Genomic DNA, 26,299 nt, shown 5'->3' with positions numbered 1-26,299 from the left:
CTGGACTAGATGGACTCTGTTCTGGTCCAGCTGGCTTGTTCTTACGTTCTTATGACCAGGGGTCTGCAACCTGCAGCTCTCCAGATGTTCGTGGACTACAAATCCCATCAGCTCCTGCCAGCATGGCCAATTGGCAGACCCCTGACTTAGACTCAAAACGTTTCCACTGGGAGGGGGGAGAAGCAGAGGAGATGAGCTAGGTGTGGACGTGGACAGCCTTAATTTCATCTTGCTTTCTTCTGAAGGTACTGCACCGACGAAGTTCAGACGTTCCCTCAGCTGTCAGCGCTGGAGAACCACATCAGCCTCATGCACGGCATCAAGAACCCAGACCTTTCCCAGATATCCAAAGCCAAAGCCCCGGCAGAAGTCCTGACAAAAGTAATCCTGACATGCTTTACATCAATATTGGGTCAAGGGTTTGTTAAAGGAGTACACTCCCAGCGTGGCGTAGCGGTTAAGAGCAGGTGGATTCGAATCTGGGGAACCAGGTTTGAGTCCCGCAATGCTCTCATGAGTGGCAGAGGCTTATCTGGTGAACTAGATTAGCTTGTGCACTCCCAACACATGCCAGCTGGGTGACCTTAGGTTAGTCACAGTTCTTTGGAGCTGTCTCAGCCCCACCCACCCACCCACCTCACAGGGTGTTTGTTGTGAGAGGGGTTATCTGGTGAACCAGATGTGTTTCCACACTCCTTCATTCCTGCTGGGTGGCCTTGGGCTAGCCCAGGGGTAGGGAACCTGCGGCTCTCCAGATGTTCAGGAACTACAATTCCCATCAGCCCCTACCAGCATGGCCAATTGGCCATGCTGACAGAGGCTGATGGGAATTGTAGTTCCTGAACATCTGGAGAGCTGCAGGTTCCCTACCCCTGGGCTAGCCGCTAGTCACAGCTCATCCAGACCTTTCTCAGCCCCACCTGCCTCACAAGGGTCTGTGATGGGGAGAGGAAGGGAAAGGCGCTTGTAAGCCACCTTGAGTCTCCTTACAGGAGAGAAAGGTGGGGTATAAATCCAAACTGTTCTTCTTCTTTTAAATTAGATGCATTTTTGTTTCCCACCTGCCCACAAGACTGACACGGGAGCGTGTTTCCTTTCCTTAGCAAAAACCAGCAGCAGAGATGATAATAAGGAAGAGCGCATGTGCAGATTGCAAGATGATTAAAGTTCAAATGATCAAATTCTCATTTGTTTGAACGGCACGATTATTAAACAAGGTTTACATCCTTGGCGCTCCCAGGGAACTGGATCCGGCTTTTGGAGACCGATGCAATAAAGCTGTCCTTTCTTGTTCGTTTGGTAGACAAAATCTCCAAAGAGGGTATCTGCAGGCGGTGCGCAGCAGACGCAGACGGCAGCGTCGGGATCCGAAGATCCGCCGGCGAAAAAACTGAAAGCACACTGGAAGTGCGCAAAATGTGAGTTTTCGACAGCTTCCGAGACTGAGTTTCAGGGGCACATACCTCGGCACAAGACGGACAGCTCCACCTTCCAGTGCCTACTCTGCGGTTTGTGTTACACGTCCCACATCTCTCTGAATAGGCATCTCTTCATTGTTCACAAAGTCAAAGATCCGGAAGAGGAGGAGGAGGAGGAAGAGGAACGGGAGGAGCCGGAAGAACCAGGACATGGGAAAGAGGGACCGGACACAGAGAGGAACGGACTTGCGGAGCCCAACGGGGAGGCGGACGTCGAGGAGGAGGAGGCGGACAGTTCAAAAGAGAAAGACTTGGAGGGCAAGTCGGTGTCAGAGGACACGGAGAAACCCCCCTCTCAGAACAAACATTCAAAGACCCCGAATGCTAAAGAGTAGATCCTTGTATCCCTCTGAGGTTTCGGACGAGGGGTGGAAGCGGGAACGAGGGTTCTCAAATTTGGTATTCATGTCTCGGGGCTCTGCATTCCACTCATTTTTAATGAGCAAGGGAATCCAAAAGTCCTTTGCCACCGTCTCTGTAGCACTGGATTTGTGGCAGACGGGAGATGACCAGGGAGCAGGCGATGAGTATCCCAAGCTGAACCATGTCTGTACCTTCAGCGCAAGGAGCACTTTTTTGCTGGGAATTTTATTGGCGGGGGGGCGGGGGGGAGGTTTGTTTCTTGGCCCTCCCCTTCTCCCCCTTCTGGATCAGAACAAAAGGAGCTCTTTCCCCTCAATAGTGTGCCCCTCACGGCCCCGTCCAGGAGCATATCTTCACTTCCCCCTCCCCTTCCTTTTCTCATGAGGCCCTCTGGTATTTTTGTCGCAGTTACACAGTTCGACGCAGCCGGGGCCTCGCAAGTGTTTGCTAAATTTCCATTTCTCTTGACCCATCGACCCACCCACGGCTTTGCTGCCCTAGACTCACACCCACTTGGCCTTTCAGTCCCTCCATGATAAGCGATCCATTTTAAAAAAATAATTGGCCATCTCTGGAGAAGAGTGTCTAACCAGAAAGTACGGGGCGGGAGGTCCTGCACGTTTTGTATTATGGCTGGACCAAGGCAGTTCTGACGCCCCCCCCCCCTTCAGAAATTGGGTCAGAATAGCAAGGGCCCCAAGCGAGCAGAATGTGCTGTTGCTCCCCAACCCAGGCCGGGGACCTTTCCTGCATTCAAAACAGGAAGTGCAAGCGATCGGTCCATGCAGCATCCGTCTTTAGCCGGTTGGCCCGGCGACCCAGGAGATTTTCTATTTCCCTACGGTTGATTCGTTCGTTCAGTCCTTGCTCTCTTCCCATGCGTGCTTTCCTCCCCACGGTCTATGTAATACTACTACTTTCTCTTTATATATATATATATGTATTATATATATACAGTTTTTTTTATGTTGTCTGACTCCTGCTCATTGTTTACTATAAATAATTTAAGAAGAAGAAAAAAACCTATTTATCTTATTACATTTGAATGGCTCACTTTCTTGTTGGAACATGTTTTGATAAAAACCCTTTGTATTTTTTGATACTGTGTACATTTAGTCTAGGGAATGTTTTACAGAGTAGCCTAGCTATAATAACGATAGCGGGGGAGGGTGTGGGGGGGGAAAATCACTTCCAAGCCATTTACATATCTATTTAATTTGCTGAGGCATTCGAGCCTTGCTATAATGTTTACTTCAAAGTATTTCAAATAAAACCATCTAACAATGTCTAGCTGTTGGGGTCTGTTCAGTAGTATTTTTGGTTGCCAGGTGCAGCATGGGAAGTTTTTAGAGATTTGGGGATGGAGCTTTGCTGGGGGTGAGGGGCAGAGTGTGGAAATGGGGTCAGAGGTCAGCAAGGACATGGTGCCAAAAGTTTCAGTGTCCAAAGCAGACACTTCCTCCAGATGTAATTTGGGAAGAGCTCAATTCCCCTCTTTGAAATTGGCATATCTATCTTGTTCTTGGACTATATTCCCCCTGAGGGGGTTAGCACTGACATTTTCTTTGCCAAATAAGCTCGATTTGGGGCATTTTCAGTGGTAAGATTGACAGCACATCTGTCTTCAGCAATACTGTCCATCCACTGTTTCTTCGGTCTCCCATGTGGGCAGTGGCCTCCTGGGTCAAAGCTGAGGGCCATTTTTGCAACAGAAGTCTCCTGTCGTATCATGTGCCCGTACCACCGTGCTTCCCTCATTTTCTTTGTTATTGGTGTAATTCCAAGTCTTTGCCATCTGTCTTCGTTGGTGGGCTTTTCTGAAAATACAGAACTGGATCCTGGCACACTGTCATTGTGAGATTGATCGCCGGGTTGCCAATTCCTGGTTGCGAAGTTCCTGGAGGGTGGACCTTGGAGAAGGAGTGGAGCTCCGTAGGGCTGTAACACCACGGGACGTAATCTTAGCTTTTGAAGATGCTCTTTTAGATAGATCTTTGTAGCTTGGAGTTCAGTTGTAATTCCAGGAGAGCTCCAAGGTGTGCCCGGAGTAAGACAACTATCTGCCACTCACCTGCAGCTCCTCATCCGGTTGTTGTGAGGATAAAAGGCTTTCAGACTGTTGCCCTGGGCGAGCTTAACTGCTTCATGCTGTCTGTAATGTGTTCCAATTAAGTGTATTGGTGGAAGAAAATCCCGTCAAGACACAGCTGATTTCAGGTGACCCTATAAGGTGTTCAAGGCAGAGATTGTTTGGTATTGCCTGTGTCTGCATAGGGACTCTGGAATGCCTTGGCGGGTCTCCCACCCGCATAACAACTGCTTAGCTTTTGAGAGCCAGCATGGGGTAGTAGTGGTTAAGAGCAGGTGGCTTCTCATCTGGAGAACCGGGTGTGATTCCGCACTCCTCCCCATGAGCAACGGACTCTTATCTGGTGAACTGGATTTGTTTCCCTGCTCCTACACATGAAGCCTGCTGGGCGACCTTGGGCTTGTCACACCCCCACCATTGTGTCCATTGTGGGGAGAGGAACAGAAAGGAGTTTGCAAGCCACTTTGTGACTCCTTACAGTTGAAGAAAAGCAGGGTATAAAATCCAAACTCTTCTTCTTCTACGAGGTCACCCATCCAGATCTAGACCATTAAATATATTAGACTGCAATTATTTAATCTGGATGCAATTTATTTATATTGTAGTATTATATTGCAATTGTAGTATACAATCCAGAAGAGCTGGACTGAATACAGTTGAATGGATGAAAAGTGAATGCGATGCATCGCAATGTGTTTATAATTGCAAAGGCGCCTCTCTGCTTAAAACAGAAATGGACTTGGCCTGTTGTTAAGACAACTCTCGCTTTCCCTCCACGGGAATTATAAATATATTATTATATTTCCAGGAATGCAGGAGGGGCGGGCCCCGCCACACGCTAGAGACAGCCCAAAGAGAGCGCATGCGCAGGACTCACCCTCTGAGACTCGCGGGGAGTCCTTTTAGTCAAGGTTTAAGAGGCACAGTCTTGCTAGTGGTCCGATAAAAACTTCCGGTTACCATGTGCACGTTGGAAATGCCATTTGCGGGGAAAGAGTTGGGGAAACGCACAGCAATTTTTGCAACATGCAAATAAGTCGGACAGGGGGGGTCTGGCTGTGGAATAGCAGGATCCTATCCCCCCCCCAAAAAAGCTGGGTTTCTATGCTGTGAAAGGCCAATGAGCACCTTCCTTTCTAGAAATAGAAATTGGAGGTTTCTCCTATTGAACCTGTGGAGCCCTGTGACCCAATTAATAAAAGCCATCTCAGGGCCAGGTAGTTTCAGTTTGACTTCTCGGAACCGGAAGTGTAGAGCAGCAATCTCTCTTTGGCCTAGGAGGCGGGCCCTGCTTGCAAAGAACAGCGTCCGTTCTGTGTCCACATTGGCCGGAAATAACTCTGGGCGGCCGGAAGCGGAAGTGCCGCGGTCCTGTCCCGCCGGTCTCTGCAACTTTCCCCCCCGTGATGTTGTCCCTGGACTTCTTGGACGATGTTCGGCGGATGAATAAGCGGCAGGTGCGAGCGGTGGCCGAGATCGGGGTCCTTAAGGGGGATCCGGGGTGGGGGCTCCCCCGGGTTTGTTGCTTGCAGCCCTGAGATGGGTGGTCTCTGCAGCAGCCCCTCTTCTTTTGCTATGGGGAGAACGCAGGGCAGGCAGACCCTCACCTCGGAGTTGGGCTGGTGGCGGCTCATAACTTTTCCAAGCTCAAAACCAGTTCACCCAAGAGAGCTAAATGAAGCCGCCATGTTCAAGGGCAGTATATCTCCGAGTGGCAATGGACAGTCACTTCCTGCTGATCTTTTCCGAGTTTCACATTTAAGCCCAGTATCCTGTTGCAGGATCAACCTTCCCATGCGTTGGCTGCCTCCATAGTCTAGAGTAGACAGTTCACGCCACAGCATGCCAGAAGCGCATGGCGTGCTCCTAGTCCTGCACATAACTTCTGTTGACCAGTGTAAGCAATTGAGATCTCAACGTTTGGGCCAGCGTGGGATGCTGCCATTCAGTCTCTTTTTAATTCCCTTCTGTGGTGTTTAGTGTATCAAAGTTTTCCAGGCACAGAGTGTATCTTGTGGATCCATTGAGTTGACAAGAGGCACCTTGCCCAGATAGTAGAGCCAGTTGTGTCGAGAGTGTGAGCGTGGTTAAGAGCAGGTGCACTCTAATCTGGAGAACCGGGTTTGATTCCCCGCTCTGCCACTTGAGCTGTGGAGGTTTACCTGGGGAACCAGATTAGCTTGTGCATTCCCAACACATGCCAGTTGGGTGATCACAGTTCCTTGGAGCTCTCTCAGCTCCACCCACCTCACAGGGTGTTTGTTGTGGTGAGGAAGGGAAAGGAGATTGTAAGCCCCTTTGAGTCTCCTTCAGGAGACAATGGAAGGGGGGGGGGCTATAAATCCAAACTCTTCAAGTCAAAGAGTTGTGGAAGTCTGGTGTTTGAGTATCGGGAGGGGGTGGCATTTGTGTCTGAGGGAAGACACAGTGTGTGTCCGTTTCCACTGTGCAAGGCGGAGCCTTTCCCAGCAAGTTCCTCACCTCTGCTCTTCCCGCAGCTGTATTATCAGGTGCTGAATTTTGGGATGATCGTTTCCTCCGCGCTGATGATCTGGAAGGGTCTGATGGTGGTGACAGGGAGCGAGAGCCCCATCGTGGTCGTGCTTAGGTAAACCCCGGCTGGAGACTGGACCTGATTTGGGACTTCGGGTGCTGGGCCACTGCTCAGATAGTATGATGTCTGGAGCATCCTTTGTGTCCACCCTGACAGCAGCACAGAGACTGGGGCCAACCAGGCTATGGGGAACCCAAACCTTGAATCCCCTCTTCTGGCACAAGGGGCCTGTCATTTCCATGGTGGGCCTTACAGATGATGACACTTTCCTTAAGAAGATAAGAGCCTTGCTGGATCAGACTCATGGGTCAGCCAGTTCCTCTCGAGGCCCAGCAACGGGGAATAGGCCTTCCCTGATGTTGCCTTCTAGTGAGGAGCAGCAGTGGCGTAGGAGGTTAAGAGCTCGTGTATCTAATCTGGAGGAACCGGGTTTGATTCCCAGCTCTGCCGCCTGAGCTGTGGAGGCTTGTCTGGGGAATTCAGATTAGCCTGTGCACTCCCACACATGCCAGCTGGGTGACCTTGGGCTAGTCACAGCTTCTCGGAGCTCTCTCAGCCCCACCTACCTTACAGGGTGTTTGTTGTGAGGGGGGGAAGGGAAAGGAGATTGTAAGCCCCTTTGAGTCTCCTGCAGGAGAGAAAGGGGGGGATATAAATCCAAACTCTTCTTCTTATTGCCTCTGGATGTAGAGGTCCCCTTAGCCACCATGGTTAGTAGTCACTAATAATCTCTCTTGAGCCAGCGTGGTGAAGTGGTTAAGAGCAGGTGGATTGTAATCTAGAGATTCCCCACCTAAGCGGCGGAGGCTTATCTGGTGAACCAGATGTGTTTCCACACTCCTGCTTTCCTGCTGGGTGACCTTGGACTAGTCACAGTTCTCTCAGAACTCTCTCAGCCCCACCTACTTCTCAAGGTCTGTTGGGGGGAGAGGAGGGGAAAGGAGCTTGTCAGCCACCTTGAGTCTCCTTACAGGAGAGAAAGGTGGGATATAAATCCGAACTGCTACTCCTCCTCTTCTTCTTCCTCGAACGTATCTAATCCCCCTTTAAAGCCACCTGCCTGCGTCCATCACTACATCCTCTAGCAACGAATTCCACATTTTTATCTCTTGTGTAATATTCTTCTGGCTTTTCTCTAACTTTAAAAAAATAGCTCTGCTTGGGCGTGTTCTTGTAGCATTTTCTCCTGACGTTTCATCTTCAGAGCATCAAAGAGTTTTTTCTTTCTCCTTGAAAAGAAAAGGTTGAAAAGAACAGGCACCGTTGTCAACTCAAGAAGTTTTACACGGGCGAAGTCAAGAGGCAGATGTTGTTTTGACTCCTGTCTGCCGGCCTCCTTGGCTTTCACGGCTTTGTTATTGGACGGCTCTTGTCTCGTGTGTCACCAGAGGCTTGGTGATACATGTCTGCTGCCGGCACTTTGAACAGGAGGCCAGAAGGCTATCTCTCTGCCTTTTTATTTCCTCGTTTGAATGTCAGGCCGGCCCGGGAACTGCAAGCACAGCGCAGAGGCGCCGCGCTGAAAGTTCACCGTCTCTCCTCGTGCTGGGTTTAATTGCTTTGAAATTGCAAAGGTTAAAAGATTCTGGATTGCTTTATCAAATGGGGCTAGCCCAGCGCTGGAGTAAATCACAGCAACTGTCTCTGCTGAGAAACTGAACATTCTGGCTGTGATTTGTACTTGTAAAAGTTCTTAACAGTCTTCTGTTAGCATAGCAAAGTGGCAAAGAAGACAAGGAGTGGTCTGGGAGGCTCCCTGTTCAAATTTCTCCTCTCCGTGAGCTTCCCAGGGGAGGTCTCAGGAATTCCGCTCACTCTGAACACCTTCGTCTATAATATGGGGACCATACTGACCTTCCTTATCAGATTGCTGTAACAGTTACATGAGTGATGTGTTTTGAATACCTTATTATCTCAATGAATCCTCGATTAGCCCTAGAAAGGCCAGCCTAGCTCACATCCTTTCAGAAACAGAGAAAGCTAGCCTCCGATCCCAAGGGGGCAACATTGGGGAAGGCCTCACCCTATACGTCCTGTTTTTGGACCTCCGAAGGGACTGGTTGGCTGCTGTGTGACACAGGATGCTGGACTAGGTGGACCACTGGTCTGATCCAGCAGGGTTCTAGTGGTGAAGAGAGCAGCAGTAGCATAGTGGTTAAGAGCAGGTGCACTCCAATCTGGAAAACCAGGTTTGATTCCCCGCTCTGCCGCTTGAGCTGTGGAGGCTTATCTGGAGAATCAGATTAGTATGTGCACTCCAACGCACACCAGCTGGGTGACCTTGGGCTAGTCACAGTTCTTCGGCGCTCTCCCAGCCCCACCCACCTTGCAGAGTGTTTGTTGTGGGTGGGGGGAAGGGAAAGGAGATTGTAAGCCCCTTTGAGTCTCCTTACAGGAGAGAAAGGGGGGATAGAAATCCAAACTCTTCTTCTTTTCCACATATTTTTACTAACTGTTGTCTTTGTCTTTCAGTGGCAGCATGGAGCCTGCCTTTCACAGGGGGGACCTCCTCTTCTTAACCAATCGCATCGAAGAGCCGATCAGAGTGGGTGAAATTGTGGTCTTTAGGATAGAAGGACGGGAGATCCCAATCGTCCACCGTGTGCTGAAAATCCACGAAAAGTACGTCTTCTGTTTCGTGGAAAGTGATTGTTGCTGCTGACTGTTGGTGGGTCTATTTCACAGTCCACCCCAGTCGCCCTGGGTGCAGAGGTGGGATCCAGCAGGTTCTCACCAGTTCCCGAGAGTGGGTTACTAATTATTTGTGTGTGCCGAGAGGGGGTTACTAATTGGGTCCGCTTTTCCATCTCCACACCCCCGCCTCCCCAAGAGGCATCCTGCCTTTGAACGTGAAGGTTCCATATAGCAATTGCGACTAATAATGTCACTCCCTGAACTGGGTTAATCCCTTTCAGGTACTGCGATTCATTGATTCTTAGCCTTTCGTACCTTTTATCTCACTAGTCTCTATCAAAGAACCTGTGCATTTCACCATTGCTGTGTTCAGATTTATGAGTTGGGGCATTTTCTATAATGTGATGATGATTTAGAAATGACCTGGTGCAAAAAAAAATTGGGGGGTCGCGGTGGGGTGGCTGCCCAAGGGGGGGGGTGGCATCCGGCTCAGGTTTTGCCCAGGGCTCAGGTTTGCCTCTGCCCCTTTGCTGAGAGGGGGGGGGGCTGGCGAGGGAACCTGTTACTAAAATTTTTGGATCCCACCATTGCCTGGGTGGCCCATGGAACCAGGCAGGCCATGGGGCGGATCCCATCTGCTAGCGTAGGAGTTTTCCCTCTGTCAGAAGAATGTCTTGCATGAGGGGAAGGTTCCTTCTGCCAAAGGCAAACTCCTCTGCTAGTGAAACAGATACATGGGATCCGTGATTGGTTTGTGCATCATCTTTAAGTTGCCTTCAGCCGGAGGAGATGATGTTTTTGCCTGGGCCACGGCGACTTTGGCAGTCTGGCAGCAGAACTCTTCATTTTAGGGGCATCTCTGCCCTGTGGCGCAGAGCGGTAAGCCGCAACACTGCAATTAACGCTCTGCCCATGACCTGAGTTCGATCCTGATGGAAGGCTTCAGGTAGCCAGCTCAAGTTTGAGGATGCTTCCAAGTTCAGTAAAATGACTGGGAAGTGTAGATAACTGGCAAACCACCCCATTAAAACAATCTGCCAGGTAAACTTTGATGAGACGTCACCCCATGGGTCGGTGCTTGCGCAGGGGACTCTCTTTACCTTTTACCTTACACATAACTTGCTGCTTCCTCGTTAAAGTTCCAGCACAGATATGAAGAAGCCCTGTACTGTAACCTACTTGCCTGCCTTGTTGATGGACCCCATTTAAAAGGATATGTGTGTTTCGCCTCCATGACTTGAAGAACTCTATTGACTTCCTTTTTAAAATCCATAGCCTGTTGGCTTCGATGGCACGTCTCAGCCATCGTGGAGAGAAGATCATAGAGTTGGAAGAGACCCCCGAGGGCCATCCAGTCCAACCCCCTGCCATGCAGGAACAGACCATCAAAGCACCAGGTTCTGGTGGGTTTTCCGGGCTGTGTGGCCATGGTTTGGTGGATCTTGTTCCTAACGTTTCGCCTGCATCTGTGGCTGGCATCTCCAGAGGTGTATCACAACAGACTTCCCTCTGTGATACACCTCTGAAGATGCCAGCCACAGATGCAGGCGAAACGTTAGGAACAAGATCCACCAGACCACGGCCACACAGCCCGGAAAACCCACCAGAACTAGTTGAATCCGGTCGTGAAAGCCTTCGACAATAAATCAAAGCACCCTTGACAGATGGCCACCCAGCCTCTGTTTAAAAACCTCCAAAGGAGGAGACTCTACTAGATGCACAAAGAGCAACAGCTGCTTTCAGCTCTTCCCCCTGCTTGCCTCTCTCTCGGAGACCTGCTTCTCATAACTCTGGCCTGTGTGCCGCTCTGTCACCAGCGTGGCGTGGCACTGCCGAGGAAGCGCCGGCATCTTCCCGGCGTTTTAAAAAGGGGGAAACTGGAATTACCTGGATAGCTTTAAAAAGGGCTTGGACAGATTGATGGAGGAGAAGTCGATGTATGGCTACCAATCTTGATCCTCCTTGATCTGAGATTGCAAATGCCTTAGCAAACCACGTGCTTGGGAGCAGCAGCAGCAGCAGGCCATTGCTTTCACCTCCTGCCTGTGAGCTCCCAAAGGCACCTGGTGGGCTGGACTAGATGGACTCTGGTCTGATGCAGCAGGCTCTTTCTTATGTTCTTACGTTCTTATAAGGGGCTTGGACAGATTGAGGGAGGAGAAGTCGATGTATGGCTACCAATCTTGATCCTTCTTGATCTGAGGTTGTAAATGCCTTAGCAGACCAGGTGCTCGGGAGCAGCAGCAGCAGGCCATTGCTTTCACCTCCTGCCTGTGAGCTCCCAAAGGCACCTGGTGGGCCACAGCGAGTAGCAGAGTGCTGGACTAGGTGAACTCTGGTCTGATCCAGCAGGCTAGTTCTTATGTTCTTATCTGTGCCCGGTATCAGCTCATCTGGGATTTTTTCCCCTCTCAGGCAAAACGGAGACATCAAGTTTTTGACAAAGGGGGATAACAACGCTGTGGATGACAGAGGACTGTACAGGCAAGGGCAGCACTGGCTGGAGAAGAAAGACGTGGTGGGAAGAGCGAGGGGGTAAGCAGCGGGGAAACACCTTGGTTGACGTTGGCTCTGATTCTCCCTGTGACACTGGCTGTATTTTTAAAATGCCATGTTTGGGTGTGGTGTAGTGGTTAAGAGCAGGTGCGCTCTAATCTGGACAACTGGGTTTAATTCCCCGTTCTGCCACTTGAGCTGTGCAGACTTGTCTGGTGAACCAGATTACCTTGTGTGCTCCAACAGAGGCCAGCTGGGTGACCTAAGGCTAGTCACAGTTCTTTGGAGCTCTCTCAGCCGCACTCACCTCACAGGGTGTTTGTTGGGGGGAGAAAAGGGAAAGGAGATTGTCAGCCCCTTTGAGTCTCCTTACAGGAGAGAAAGAGGGGTATAAATCCAAACTCTTCTTCTTCTTCCTGGCAATAATCGCTGTACAGACACTCAGACTTTTGTAGGGAGGCAACAGAGATGTCTGGGCCAGTTGCCAGAAGAACAATTAAAACTGCCGTTAAAATCAAAACAATTCTGTTAAAAACACACAAACACCCAGCACTAGAAGGAGGGCCAGTGCTATTATTGGAGGTAGTGGTTAAGAGTGCACTCTAATCTGGACAACCGGGTTTGATTCCACGCTCTGCCACTGGAGCTGTGGAGGCTTATCTGGGGAACCAGATTAGCTTGTGCACTCCAACACATGTCAGCTGGGTGACCTTGGGCTAGTCACAGTTCCTCGGAGCTCTCTCAGCCCCACCTACCTCACAGGGTGTTTGTTGTGGGGGAGAATGGAAAGGAGATTGTAAGCCCCTTTGAGTTTCCTACAGGAGAGAAAGAGGGGATATAAATCCAACTCTTCTTCCTCTCTTCTGTTAGTGCCAGTTTTTGTGCTGCAAGCATCTGGATTCTGCAGCCAGCAGGAATTGGCAGATGTACCTTCATTGCCTTGCAAAACCTCTGCTAGGCGTGGGATGGAACAAGCCATTCTGGATACTGAGTCTGTCCCCACCCTCCAACACCTGGCTGTATCCCTTGGTCTCAACTACATAGTTCTTGTGTCTGAAACTTGTGGGCTGCACATCAGTGGGGAGTTCGTGAAAGTTTTCTTCGGTTTGAAATGCCAGATGCTGGCCCCAAAAGTTTTTGCACTTCAGCAGTATGATTGCAGAACAGAGTAGGGTTGCCCAGGTTCAGAGCCATTGAACAAGGGTCTTGGCACCATCGTATAATTTGGGACAGCATCCCAAACCGCTTGTTCCAGCTGCCGTTTGCAACAAAATAAATCTTGAGTAACTCTTGCAGATTTATGTGCCAGGGCAAATAAAACTACTGTTGTGATGGTCTCCAAACAGGTGATGTTGTTTTTGATTTTTGCAGATTTGTGCCATATATTGGAATAGTGACCATCTTGATGAACGATTACCCCAAATTCAAGGTATTGTGATTCTTTCCCCCACCTTTTGTCTTGGAAAACCAGCAGTGTCCTTGCGATAAAACCTTCGCACACCTTGTTGCATCAGGAAGCGTATTACTACCGTTCATCAACCAAGTATCTCACATGATGTCATTAAAAGCAGTTTTAAGCTAGGCCCGCCTCTTGCACCTGTGCAAGGTGATCTGAACAAAGGTGCTTGAGAACTGAGCCTGAAGTTTTGTTTAACTCTTTCTTGGACAGGTGCAGGCAGGTTAGTACATGTTCAGGACTGGGGCGGGGCACAGACTGGGCACCGAGAAGAAAGTGTAAGGAATGGGAGTTCCTAGTGTTTTAAAATTTGTAAACATTCTGAAGTCAGCCTTCCACAAATGCCCTCACCTGCACGCCAGCAGCGAGGATACTTTTACATCTTGGCAAATAAAGCAAGGTGTGCCGACAGGCATTTCTTCAGGGAAAAGTCAGTCCTTCGAAATGTTGTTTGGCCTTCTTTAGCCTTCAAAAACCGATTCGTATTGGGCTCGTGAGCCAAATTCCGAAAAACCAATTTTCTCTTGTGCCACAGTTGCAACCTCTGTACATGCTTTGTGGACCCTCGAAATATTCCACGTCTGTTCTAATGCTTTCTGGGGGGGGGCTCTCTTTTTTCCCTCCCAGTACACCGTCCTGTTTCTGCTGGGCTTGTTCGTACTGGTCCATCGGGAGTAGCTTGGGCGCCACGGAGGCCACGTCGAGATGCAGAGTCGCCGAGGGGTGTGACGTGTGTACGTTTCGCTGCTTTGTTAACCGAATTGGGTTTGGCTTCTGGTTTTGTTTTTCTACCGCTATGTAATGAGAAGGTTGATTCCTCCCAGTATTTTGAACCGGTTTGTCATATTTTAGGATTTTTGTACATCAAGTGAATTTTTATATTAAAAAGTTTGAAGTCAAAGCAGTTCGTCTCATGTCTCTTTCTAAGGAGCAGCAGTGGCGTAGGAGGTTAAGAGCTCGTGTATCTAATCTGGAGGAACCGGGTTTGATTCCCCGCTCTGCCGCTTGAGTTGTGGAGGCTTATCTGGGGAATTCAGATTAGCCTGTGCACTCCCACATCGCCCAGCTGTGACCGAAGAACATTGCAGCTTCTTCGAGCTCTCATCAGCCCCAGTCATTGCAGTGTTTGTTGTGAGGGGAAGGGAACTGCAAGGAGCCCTTTGAGTCTCCTGCAGGAGAGAAAGGGGGGATATAAATCCAAACTCTTCTTCTTCTTCTAAGCTCACAGGTGCTCGTTCCCTTAACTGGCCACAGAAAAATCTGCAAGAACATGATTCTTACAGTGCCGGAGATGGCCAGATTACAAGAGAAACAGTCTTCTGAATGTATGAATAAAATATCGTGTTACCCATAGAAGTCCCATGAATTTGCAACCAGTTTATGGCTGTTGGGCCACATACAACCATCACGGATGGGTCAAATGTAACCGAGATCATGGGATGAAGAAGAAGAAGAGTTTGGATTTATATCCCCCCTTTCTCTCCTGTAGGAGACTCAAAGGGGCTTTCAATCTCCTTTCTCTTCCCCCCTCACAACAAACACCCTGTGAGGTAGGTGGGGCTGAGAGAGCTCCGAGAAGCTGTGACTAGCCCAAGGTCACCCAGCTGGCGTGTGTGGGAGTGCACAGGCTAATCTGAATTCCCCAGATAAGCCTCCACAGCTCAGGCGGCAGAGCTGGGAATCAAACCCGGTTCCTCCAGATTAGATACACGAGCTCTTAACCTCCTACTCCACTGTTTGAAGGCAACAAACAACATGGGATTGTCTGCACAACGTATGTTGGATGTCACAGGACAGCAGCAAAGTTCGATAAAGAGGGTTGAGTTTTGTGACAATTCAGATCCAGCTGCACAAATACCTTTTAGACCTACCTGGTGGTTCACTGCCTGTCCTAAGGGGACTTCTCAACACTGCCCTGGGTGGGATATAGTGATGTACAATTTCCAGAAATTTTGAAGGCCCCTGTTTCCCCCGGAAAAAAAAGGTGGGAAATTGAAATAGATGCCTATCCATCAACCAACGTCGTGCATTCATGCTAGCACGCCTCAACATTTTCCCATCAGCGGAAACCTCAGGGAGATACCTCCAGATCCCTAAACACCAGAGACTATGCCGTTGCGGATGTGGATCTATAGAAACCATAACTCATATCCTTCTGGAATGCTGTCTTCACAGTAACCTGCGCATGATTTTAATATACCCTTTGTTGCTTCCGAGACTTGAGCACTCCAAGTTCCAGACCACTCGCTTTCTGCTAAGTGACTGTAATCCATCGATCACCTCGGCAGTGGCTAAATTCTTGGAAAGCATTTTAAACACGCCGTATTTAAATGTTTTAAAAGTTTTCTCTTTTAAATGGAAACATGCTAATAATTTATATGCCATTAAAGGTTAAAATGGAATGGAATGGAATTGAAATAGATGCAATAGTTACCATCCTAGCAAACCCAAACTAATTTTACTTCTGTAACAACAACATAATGTATTGTTTACAACTTACTTCGCACAAAATTGCAATATTTGACAGAGTAATTTAAAAGTTATAAATGCCTGAGTTTTGTACAGGCAAACTTGCAGATATACCCAATACTATATTACCGGCACCCTACGCTGGCTTAGAGCTTGTACTCTGATGTCTGTTACTGGTTAGAGACAGCCAAGTTCTCTATGAAACTTCCGGCATTCTTTGGAGGCTTTGATTGAAGACTTGTGTGTTGCCTACAGTGTACCCACTTTGTCTTCGAAAGCATTCGACTCATCCCAAAAGAGAAAATATTTCATACACTTTTTTTCAGTACTTCCAAAATTTCCATTTCTTCCCCTGGAAAAATTGAAAAACAGGCCGGGGGTGGGTGGGTGGGTGGCGAGAGGGTCCCCCCCCAGCCCCAAGCCTTCACCTCTCCACTTGAATAATTGTCAGAGTATCAGATTAGGATGATGGCGATCTAGATTCAAACTCCTGCTCGTTCACAAAACTATGTAAGTCAGACCTGCCTTTGTCTCTCAGGTTGACCTACCTCACAGGGTAGTTGAGGGGATGCAGAGGGAAACTGAGTGGACTAGGGCCCCTTCTGCACATGCAGAATAATGCATTTTCAATCCATTTCAATGCACTTTGCAGCTGGATTTGACTGTGCGGAATAGCAAAATCCACTTGCAAACAATTGTGAAAGTGGATTGGAAGTGCATTATTTTGCATGTGCGGAAGGGCCCTAAGTCAATCTTGAGTTGCTCGGAGTAAGATTGAAGGGCAAGATGTTTCATGGATGGAGCTCATTCCAACAGACTCCAGGTAACGGCTCTCCGAAGACCTTTGTTATACTAAATTGGCAAACGAGGATGAGTTAAAGGAGGCAAAACTTTATCTTTCCTGTCTGAACCTACCTTGGGGACCTTGGTTGCAGTCAAACCTGAGACTGCTGAGAAACTAATTGGAGGCTGGTTTTACTTGAGAAATGTCCAGAGGACAGGGGAATAATCCAGAGTGTCTGGTGTGTTTTTTCCCCTCCCCATCATGGTATCATTTGATTAAATAGAACCAAGAGGTACAGGAATATTCAGCTCATCTTTGCAGCTGTAAAAAGGTCTTTCATGAAAATTCCGTGTTCCAAATGGCACTCTTAGTATATTGTATTCTGGTGCTTTCACCTCCTGCAGGTGAGCTCCCAAAGGCACCTGGTGGGCCACTGCGAGTAGCAGAGTGCTGGACTAGATGGACTCTGGTCTGATCCAGCAGGCTAGTTCTTATGTTCTTATGCTGTTGCTGATGAGTTTTCGGGAGGTGCTGCAATCCACTGAAACCATTTCCACACCTGTGGCTCCATAGAGCCACTGCCAGAGCAACAACTAGCTGGACCACAGAAGGACAGGAAGAAGAAGAGGAGGATGAGGAATTTATATCCTCCCTTTCCTGTAAGGAGACTCAAAGAGGCTTACAATCTCCTTTCCCTCCCCCACCACAACAAACACCCTGCGAGGTGGGTGGGGCTGAGAGAGTTCTGAAAGTCTATGACTCGCCCAAGGTCACCCAGCTGGCATGTGTTGGAGCGCACAAGCTAATCTGGTCCACCAGATAAGCCTCCACAGCTCAAGCAGCAGAGCGGGGAATCAAACCCAGTTCTCCAGATGAGAGTGCACCAGAAGAGGCTGTAGAGCAGGGGTAGGGAACCATTAACACTCAAAGAGCCATTTGGACCCCTTTTCCATGGGAAAAGAAAACACTTGGAGCCGCAAATAATTTTTTACATTTAAAATAAAGATAACACTGTATATATTGGGTTCTTTAAACCTTTTACTCTGCTCATTCTGAGAAGCGCATGGATGCGTCCGCCCTGCTGCCTGCAGGGGCGGGCAAGGATGGGGCCAGTGGCTCGGCTCATGGAGCCGCAGTGCAAGGGCAGAAGAGCAGCATTTGGCTCTCGAGCCGCAGGTTCCCTACCCCTGCTGTAGAGGATACTTTGAGGTGAGCAAAATTTTAGTGGAGTATCTTTTTGTGTTACCTGCTCCAAATGGCTTCTAGCAGGAGATTCTCAGTTCCCGTTTTTTCCCCCTGCAGTTGTTGGATACAAAACACATTTATCTTCATCAGTAGCCTGTAGATAAATTATCCTGTTGGAGCTTGCTGTTCCAGACTACCTAAGCTCCTGTAGTTGGGGGATATGATTCTCTTTACTGACTGACTCATGTTGACAATACCCCTAGAAAGGTGCCAGAGATGCCTGTTTGTCAGTAACCTGACTCCTGCCACAGCGGTCTCGCACCTGCCTCTGCACGGTTAGCACAATCGCTGCCTCCTAGCAAGCGCTTGCGAGTTCCTTCTGCAGTTCCTAACGCCACTGTTGCGCGTCACAGGCTGACACGCTGCATCTTTCCCCATCTGTCAGTTGCATTTGCTGTGCTTCTCTGTCAAGCTTAAGAAGAAGAAGAGTTTGGATTTCTATCCGCCCCCCCTTTCTTTCCTGAAAGGAGACTCAAAGGGGCTTACAATCTCCTTTCCCTTCCCCTACCCCCCATAACAAACACCTTGTAAGGTGGTTGGGGCTGAGAGAGCTCCGAAGAACTGACTAGTCCAAGGTCACCCAGCTGACGTGTGTTGGAGTGCACAAGCTAATCTTGTTCACCAGATAAGCCTCCACAGCTCAAAGTGTCAGAGCAGGGAATCAAACCCGGTTCTCTGGATTAGAGTGCACCTGCTCTTAACCACTGCACCACGCTGGCTCATCTTTACACTGCGGTAAAGATCTAGTTCCATTGGGAGTGTGGACGCGGCGTGGCCAGAGCCACACAAGACCTGTTTCAGAGCCTTACAAGCCAAATCGGGGTCAGATTCTCACTTGAGCTCGTGGAGCCGCCTTGTTGGCAGGTGTGACAATGTATTATCTTGGGTGTCTAACGAGCAGTGACTTAATGACAGCCGGTGCTGTTTTCAGAGAAGACAAATTTAACAAGATGCGCAAAAGGGGACACACAGATACATCCCTAATTGCATCTGCCAATAAATCCATCCTGAACACATGTAAATATCTAAAGGAGCAGGATTTACAAGCAAAGCAGACGGCAAATAAAATTATAAGCAGGAGCACACAATGGTCTATAGGGCTTCTGTTTGAAAGCAAGCAAGAAAGAAGGAAGTAAACTCCAGGCAATGTTTCAAGAAATTGATAATAAGTTTGGGAAAGAGTTTGCAGGATAGGAACGCCACAGTTTGGAGCAGCAGTGGCGTAGGAGGTTAAGAGCTCATGTATCTAATCTGGAGGAACCGGGTTTGATTCCCAGCTCTGCCACCTGAGCTGTGGAGGCTTATCTGGGGAATTCAGATTAGCCTGTACACTCCCACACACGCCAGCTGGGTGACCTTGGGCTAGTCACAGCTTCTGGGAGCTCTCTCAGCCCCACCCACCTCACAGGATGTTTGTTGTGAGGGGGGAAGGGCAAGGAGATTGTCAGCCCCTTTGAGTCTCCTGCAGGAGAGAAAGGGGGATATAAATCCAAACTCTTCTCTTCTTCTTCTCAGCAGACCTGGTTACAGTTGAGGTATTTTGTACAGCAGGTTCTAGACTGTTACGGTTGTACACTTTGCAAAGCCTTGCCTAGTCATTTGCAGGACATCAGGAAAACTCTAGAACCCTTTCCTAGCAGGAGGGCAGGAAAACAGAGCTCTAGAACCCTTTCCAGCTGGCGTAGCTACAGCTCTTTATACCAGATGCAGGTAAATCGAATGTCTGTGAGAAGCGTTCGCAAAACCAAGCAGCTATATAGCAGCCATATAGCAAGCCTGCAGCGCATTTGCCTGACTGATAAGCTTCGTAGATTTAACCTGGATAAGAATTACATTTCTATCGAACCCCAAAAGGGACTGCTCGGTGCTTGCTACGCAAGATTCACGAGGACTCTTTTCCCTTTCGAAGCTACTGGGGTTTCTCGGGTCTTCGATTTCCTCGTTCCTTAGTCGAATCAGAATTGATTCCTGTTCCCAAACGCTTTGCAGGCTACGATAATAATTCCAGGGGGAATTCGTTGGTTGAAGCAAAAGTAATGCCCTTTTGTTCTCTTTGTACAACAAATAGGTTGGTGTCTACGTAAAAATAAACAAATGGGCGCCAGTCTGACATTTGAAGAGCAGTCCTAAACAGAAACTTGTTCAAGGGTTTAGAGGAGTGTGTCACTGACTTAAAACTGCACTCAAAAACCCTGCAGTATTCAGACAACAATAAAGGAAGGTTCTCATCTCCCGCAGGTGCTCTGTTTCTGACCTGACAATCACACCCCTTCCACAAAAGAACCGCGGAGAGAGCCCTCCAACATGAAATGGCTGAACTGGTATTTTATTAAGAGGTTTTACATTATCTCCCCCCGCCCTGGCTCGAATGAACAAAAAAGTTGGATTTCTCACCCAATGTAGGTGTTAATTAACTTAGTGAAACTAAGTGAAAGGCGCCTGCATTTTTTGCCCTAAATTTTGCATGATTCCTCTTTACCCTGCATGTTCTGCATTTTGCGGCCCGTCGACCCTGCTTTTTTGCTTGCTTGTTAAAAAAAATGCTCCTACCGAAAAACAACAGCTGCATAGTGAAGATCCATTCATTGCATCTGAAAAAGTGAGCAGAGGTCCACAGAAGTCTCTGATGGGTTAACGTGTTTTTTGTTGTTGTTGTTGTTGTTGTTGTTGTTGTTGTTGTTGTTGTTGTTATTAATTCGATTTGATAAACCGCCCTACCCCCAAAGGGCTCAGGGCGGTGTACAATAGCAAATGACAAGACAATAAAACAAATCCAATAGCCCCAATTAAAAACAATACAAAACCTTAAAACTATAGCCACAGTAACCTACAAAAAATGTTGTACAAGCTAATCAAGTGTTGTGAGCCTTGAAGGTGCCCCTCGACTCCTGTTTTATTTCTTGCAGGCCTTCCTAAAAAAAATGCCACATCTACTAAAGAAGGAGGAGGAGGAGGAGGAGGAGGAGGAGGATTTGGATTTATATCCCCCCTTTCTCTCCTGCAGGAGACTCACAGGAGCTTAAAATCTCCTTTCCCTTCCCCCCTCACAACAAACACCCTATGAGGTAGGTGAGGCTGAGAGAGCTCCGAGAAGCTGTGACTAGCCCAAGGTCACCCAGCTGGCGTGTGTGGGAGTGTACAGGCTAATCTGAATTCCCCAGATAAGCCTCCACAGCTCAGGCGGCAGAGCTGGGAATCAAACCCAGTTCCTCCAGATTAGATACATGAAGCTCTTAACCTCCTACGCCACTGCTGCTCCTGTACCCACTATGTACCCACTATGACGCCTGTGGGTGCCACGGCAAGTGCTAAAACCTTTCCTGCCAAGCACTTTCAGGAAGTGGGCGTGGCCAAGGTAAGCTTTTGCTCAGCAAGGCTTTTGATTGACTACTGGAGAATTGATTGGCTGTGCAGACAATATTGCTAGGATATATTGACAGTAGTTAGAAGACGTGAAGACCCAACGTAAGATGGATTGATTCAATCAAGAAGAAGAGTAGAAGAGTTTGGATTTATATCCCCCCTTTCTCTCCTGTAGGAGACTCAAAGGGGCTTACAATCTCCTTTCCCTTCCCCCACACACAACAAACACCCTGTGAGGTAGGTGGGGCTGAGAGAGCTCCGAAGAACTGCGACTAGCCCAAGGTCACCCAGCTGGCGTGTGCGGGAATGTACAAGCTAATCAAGTTCACCAGATGAGGCTCCACAGCTCAAGTGGTAGAGCGAGGAATCAAACCCGGTTGTACAGATTAGAGTGCACCTGCTTTTAACCACTACGCTACGCTGACTCCTCAGTTTTCAAAACCTGAGCAAGGCTGTTAACGATAGGACATTTGTAAACTGCATATTGATTGACATTTCTTATCATACTTGCAATCTGACTCACATCCCAGTGAGAAAGGTAGACTGTAAATGAACATAAAAGTCATAATAAACCTTGCCGAACCTTTGGGACTGAGCGCTGATACCAGACTCAGAAGTTCAACGCTTTACAGCAGCATCGTGGGACAAGACTTTGCTACGGGCACCTTGCATTTTGTTTTCCGTTCTTCCCAGTTCTACTGCGATTGTTTTTTAAGCCCTAACATGGTCAACATATTTTTTTTGTGTTCCAATGCAAATATCACTAATCAACACTTTGTTTTACAATGTAAGCAAATGGTGATAATCTATACTCAAGTGCTGTAAAAGAGAGGTGTTAGCCAGACAGATTACTTCGCAATGACACATTAAAAAAAAAAACTTCTAAAGAGTTACAGTCCTTTTCTTCAAGATAATATTGTAGTGAGAAATCCAGAGCTAACTCCACAGGCACAGAGCAAGATTTGGGGACAAGAAGGATAAAAGTCTTCTTGGTCTTTTTGCCAGCCTGGTCTGGAATTGAGTTTTGCCTTCGTGGCCTTCCAAGTATGACCCTTCAAATCCTGTCTAAACTGCTTTTCAGTCAATGAACAGACATCCTATTGCAGAAATTATAGCACAGTGGTGGCGACCTATGGCACGGGTGCCAGAGGTGGAACTCAGAGCCCTCTCTGTGGGCACGCACGCACAGAGTTCATCATGTGGAGAGGGGGCGGAAAATCACACCGACACCCCACACACATATCTAGGTTGGCCTGGGCATGATCCTTTACCTGGGACTAAGCTCGGTTGCTGACAATGGGGCTTGCTTCTGAGTAAACCCTCCTAGGGTCATGATTCACCCGTTGGAAGAGTTGCATGGTTGCTTCAAAGCAAAGCCACCGACTATCACCAAGCTTACTCCAGAGAAATGCACGCCTCGGAGCCAACCGTTTTTCTTCACTAAAACCTCCGTATTCAGGTTAAATTGCCATGTTGGCACTTTGCGATAAATAAGTGGGTTTTGGGTTGCAATTTGGGCACTCGGTCTCGAAAAGGTTCGCCATCACTGTTATAGCACAAAATCCTATGCACGCATCATGGCTACAATGGGATTTTTGCATTAGCGTGGAAGAGATTTTACCCAGTCCCATTAAAAGGGGCTGAGGTCTGTATTGTCTACTTTGTCTTGGCGATGGCTCTCCAGAGACTCAGTCTGAGGATTTTCATATCGCCCACTACCAGTTCCTTTTGACGAGGAATGCCGGTGATTGAACCTGGGACGTTCTGCATGCCAAGTGGATGTCTACCACTGAGCTGCAGCCCTTCCCCAGAGGCAGAGGCAGGGAAAATGGAGCCTGGTGCAAAATCTGCGTTTTGCTCCCCCCCCCCATGTCATTTTGTGTTTTTTGTATTTTTAGTGTTTTTTTCAGTGTTTGGGCTGCAGGGGGCGTAGTTTTTAGGCTAGCAGCATCACAATTTCAGGGTATCTTTAGGAGACTCTCCTGATGATACATCCCAGGTTTGGTGAAGTTTGGTTCAGGGGGTCCAAAGTTATGGACTCTCAAAAGTGTAGCCCCCATCTCCTATTAGCTCCCATTGGAAACAATGGGGGATGGGGCACCCCATTTGGGAGTCCATAACTTTGGACCCCCTGAACCAAACCTCACCTAATTTGGGTGGTGTAATCAGGAGAGTCCCCAGAAAACTCCCTGGAATTTTGGTGCTGCTAGCCTAAAAACTGCACCCCCCTGCAGGCCAAAAACTGAAAAACACTAAAAAATACAAAAAACAAACCTAAAATTTTTGCTGCCCCCCAGGTGCTCCCAGTGCAACGCGCACCCCCTGGCCCCCTTGTAGCTCTGCCTCTGCCATTCCCCCTCTCCTGTGTCTTATATAATTTGGTATTTATATCGTCTAGGTGTGTGTTAAGTGCTATCAAGTCATTCTGACTCAAAGTGACCCTATGAATCAATGCCCTCCAAACTTACAAAATGAGGACCATGGCTTCCTTTATAGAGTCAATCCATCTCATGTTGGGCTTTCCTTTTTTTCCTGTTGCTTTCAACTTTTCCTAGCATTATTGTCATTTCCAGTGAGTCTTGTCTTCTCATAATGTGACCAAAGTCTCATTTTAGTTTCTAGGGACAGCTCAGGTTTGATTTGATTTAGAACCTACTCATTTGGCTTTTGTGTGGTCCATGGCACACATAGAACCATTTAATTCTCTTCTTGTACCATGTAAGTGTCTGGCATTGATACTTATTGTTCCTTCTCCTATTAGTAGCACACCAGATATTAGCTTCTCGTTTTGTTTTGTTTTTGCTGGGGACAGTGCTAATCTAAGAGAGAGTTTTTGCCCACATTCGAGCATCACAGTAAACCCATATTCAGAAACCATAGTTTGACCCAACCCTTGTAAGTTATGGATATCATAAGAACATCAGAAAGAGTCTGCTAGATATCCAAATACAGAAGAAGAAGAAGAAGAAGAAGAAGAAGAAGAAGAAGAAGAAGAAGAAGAAGAAGAAGAAGAAGAAGAAGAAGAAGAAGAAGAAGAAGAAGAAGAAGAAGAGGAGGAGGAGGAGGAGGAGGAGGAGGAGAGGAGGAGGAGGAGGAGGAGGAGAAGAAGAAGAAGAAGAAGAGGAGGAGGAGGAGGAGGAGGAGGAGAGGAGGAGGGGGGAGGAGAGGAGGGGGGGGGAGGAGGGAGGAGTTTGGATTTATATCCCCCCTTTCTCTCCTGCAGGAGACTCAAAGGGGCTGATAAACTCCTTTCCCTTCCCCCCCCCCACAACAAACACCCTGTGTGGTAGGTGGGGCTGAGAGAGCTCTGAGAAGCTGTGACTAGCCTAAGGTCACCCAGCTGGCGCGTGTGGGAGTGCACAGGCTAATTTGAATTCCCCAGATAAGCCTCCGCAGCTCAAGCAGCAGAGCTGGGAATCAACCCCGGTTCCTCCAGATTAGATACACGAGCTCTTAACCTCCTACGCCACTGCTGCTCATCAGGTTGGTCACTTGGCACACAAACCAAGGCTGGTTTGTTAATCTGAAATGGGACTAGCTGCGGTTTGCTGGGATGCCTGAAAATACACAAACCGCAGTTTGCTGAGCAGCACTACTCTTCGGCTGCAGAAACAATAGTAAAAAGAAGATGTCTTCCTTGGAAAAAACAGGCAAGTTGGACTTGATGCACCAACAGGATGATAACGCTTTGCAGCACAAACCCCAGATTCAAATAAGCCAGAGTACATTGTGAGGTCTGAATGCAAACCAGATGCACAAAAGGTCCTGTTTTGAGCTCTGCATTTTATTATTATTTATTATTATTATTTATTAAATTATTAATAAATTGTTAAATTTATTAAATATCTCCAGGCACTCGAGAGTGTTTTGCGAAGAAGAAGGAGGAGGAGGAGGAGTTTGGATTTATATCCCCCCTTTCTCTCCTGCAGAAGACTCAAAGAACCACACTATTTTATTCATATTGTCTCCGTGTTCAAATATAGCGAGAGGGGCTGCTTTTTCCTGTAAGTGTGGTCAGGAAGTTCTTTCTCTTCCCTCTCCGAACCTCAGTGTGGTTTCAGTCTCTGGGGTCTGTTTAAAGAAGCGTTCGAGCAAATCCGCCCTTTGCTGCTACTGCGTCTGGTAGCCGGGTGTTGGGGGTCTCTGGTTTTGTCCTCTGCCAAGTAATCTCCCAGAAGCGTCCTGCATCTCATCAGACATGCTTGGAAGATTCCAGTAATTGCCCCTGGGACTGCCTAGTTGCGGCTTCCTTCAGACACCCTGGTAATTGGTACCACGTAATCTCAGTCCCTCTGCACATTTGCATGTATTCGTCCCTCAACAGCCCTTCTAGCTCAGGATCTCGACCAAAGTAATATCATCAGAGCCAGGAAGTAAAAGTAGGCGCTTAACCGCCCGGACTCCACCCCTTCCCCCCCAGATCTCCTTAATCCCCAAACTTCAAAAATCTACAGTTCTTGGAACATGAGAAGGCCACCTTTCTACTGAGAGCGATGTATTCGGAGCCAGCGTGGCGTAGTGGTTAAGAGCAGGTGGATTCTAATCTGGAGAACCGGGGTTGATTCCCCACTCCTCTACTTGAGTGGTGGAGGCTTGTCTGGTGAACCAGATGTGTTTCCACACTCCTACTGGGTGACCTTGGGCTAGTCACACTTCTCTCTGAACTCTCTCTGCCTCACAAGGTGCCTGTTGTGGGGAGAGGAAGGGAAAGGAGCTTGTACGCCAACTTGAGTCTCCTTACAGGAGAGAAAGGTGGGGTATAAGTCCAAACTCTTCTTCTTTAAGGAAGCAACTCTCAAATTGCTTTCTACCCCTATTGGTCTCTGGGCTCTTACATACATAAAACCTTTATTAGGCATAATACCAATATAACAACCAGCATTATCCAGGCAAATGTTCCATACACAAAACCATCACAGGTATTATTCCACAGTTCCTAAAAGGAACCTAGCTGCAGAATTTAAAATCACAGAAGAAGAGTTGTTTAGTAAGAATGCAACCTTCCCAGCAACGGAGTATTCCTTAAACTTAGCAGGAAGGAAAGTCAAAAGCCTGGTCCCAGCTTCCTCGTATTTGGGGCAGTTAAGCATTATATGTTCCATGGATTGCACCACTATAGTACAGTGGGGGCATTTCCGCTCTTGTGAGTCAATTGTAAGAAACCTCCCCTGGAGTACAGAACAAGGGAAGGAATTACGACGAGTCTCTGGGCTCTTTTGCGTTCTCCCCCCTCCCCTGAACTCTTATCAGCCCTTGGTCTGCCCCACCAAGGTCCTCTGATGTCCCATGTGAGATTCTGGTTGCCTAGCAATCCAGAGGACCTCTTCGACAAACTCATGTTGGGGGTGGGGGTGGGGGTACTTTTAAG

General features: G+C 48.1%; 2 protein-coding genes across 2 annotated transcripts in view; both read left to right on the top strand.

The window, feature by feature from the left end:
* Positions 1-1,961, top strand: part of ZNF592 (zinc finger protein 592) — a 33,501-nt gene extending 31,540 nt beyond the window's left edge. The window contains exons 10-11 of the mRNA XM_048481974.1: positions 246-381; positions 1,304-1,961. Coding sequence (XP_048337931.1) covers positions 246-381; positions 1,304-1,813 — 646 coding nt within the window. The 3' untranslated portion in view covers positions 1,814-1,961. The remainder of the gene's footprint in view (positions 1-245; positions 382-1,303) is intronic.
* Positions 1,962-5,241: 3,280 nt separating this feature from the next.
* Positions 5,242-13,971, top strand: SEC11A (SEC11 homolog A, signal peptidase complex subunit). The gene is made up of 6 exons (XM_048482197.1): positions 5,242-5,387; positions 6,429-6,538; positions 8,957-9,106; positions 11,534-11,653; positions 12,986-13,043; positions 13,698-13,971. Exons 1-6 carry the CDS (start codon positions 5,337-5,339, stop codon positions 13,746-13,748), a joined length of 540 nt encoding a protein of 179 aa, XP_048338154.1. The 5' UTR covers positions 5,242-5,336; the 3' UTR covers positions 13,749-13,971.
* The last annotated feature ends 12,328 nt before the right edge of the window (positions 13,972-26,299 follow it).

The sequence above is a fragment of the Sphaerodactylus townsendi genome, linkage group LG17 (assembly GCF_021028975.2).
Source record: "Sphaerodactylus townsendi isolate TG3544 linkage group LG17, MPM_Stown_v2.3, whole genome shotgun sequence".
Taxonomy (NCBI): domain Eukaryota; kingdom Metazoa; phylum Chordata; class Lepidosauria; order Squamata; family Sphaerodactylidae; genus Sphaerodactylus; species Sphaerodactylus townsendi.
The sequence above is the reverse complement of the archived record's forward strand: the minus strand, read 5'-3'. Positions and strand labels throughout refer to the sequence as shown.

Excerpts from the sequence above, each read along its gene's own strand:
- SEC11A (XM_048482197.1), top strand. The coding sequence starts at position 5,337 with ATGTTGTCCCTGGACTTCTTGGACGATGTTCGGCGGATGAATAAGCGG. Across the intron at positions 6,539-8,956 it reads CCCATCGTGGTCGTGCTTAG|TGGCAGCATGGAGCCTGCCT; the intron begins GTAAACCCCGGC and ends TTTGTCTTTCAG. Across the intron at positions 11,654-12,985 it reads GTGGTGGGAAGAGCGAGGGG|ATTTGTGCCATATATTGGAA; the intron begins GTAAGCAGCGGG and ends TGATTTTTGCAG.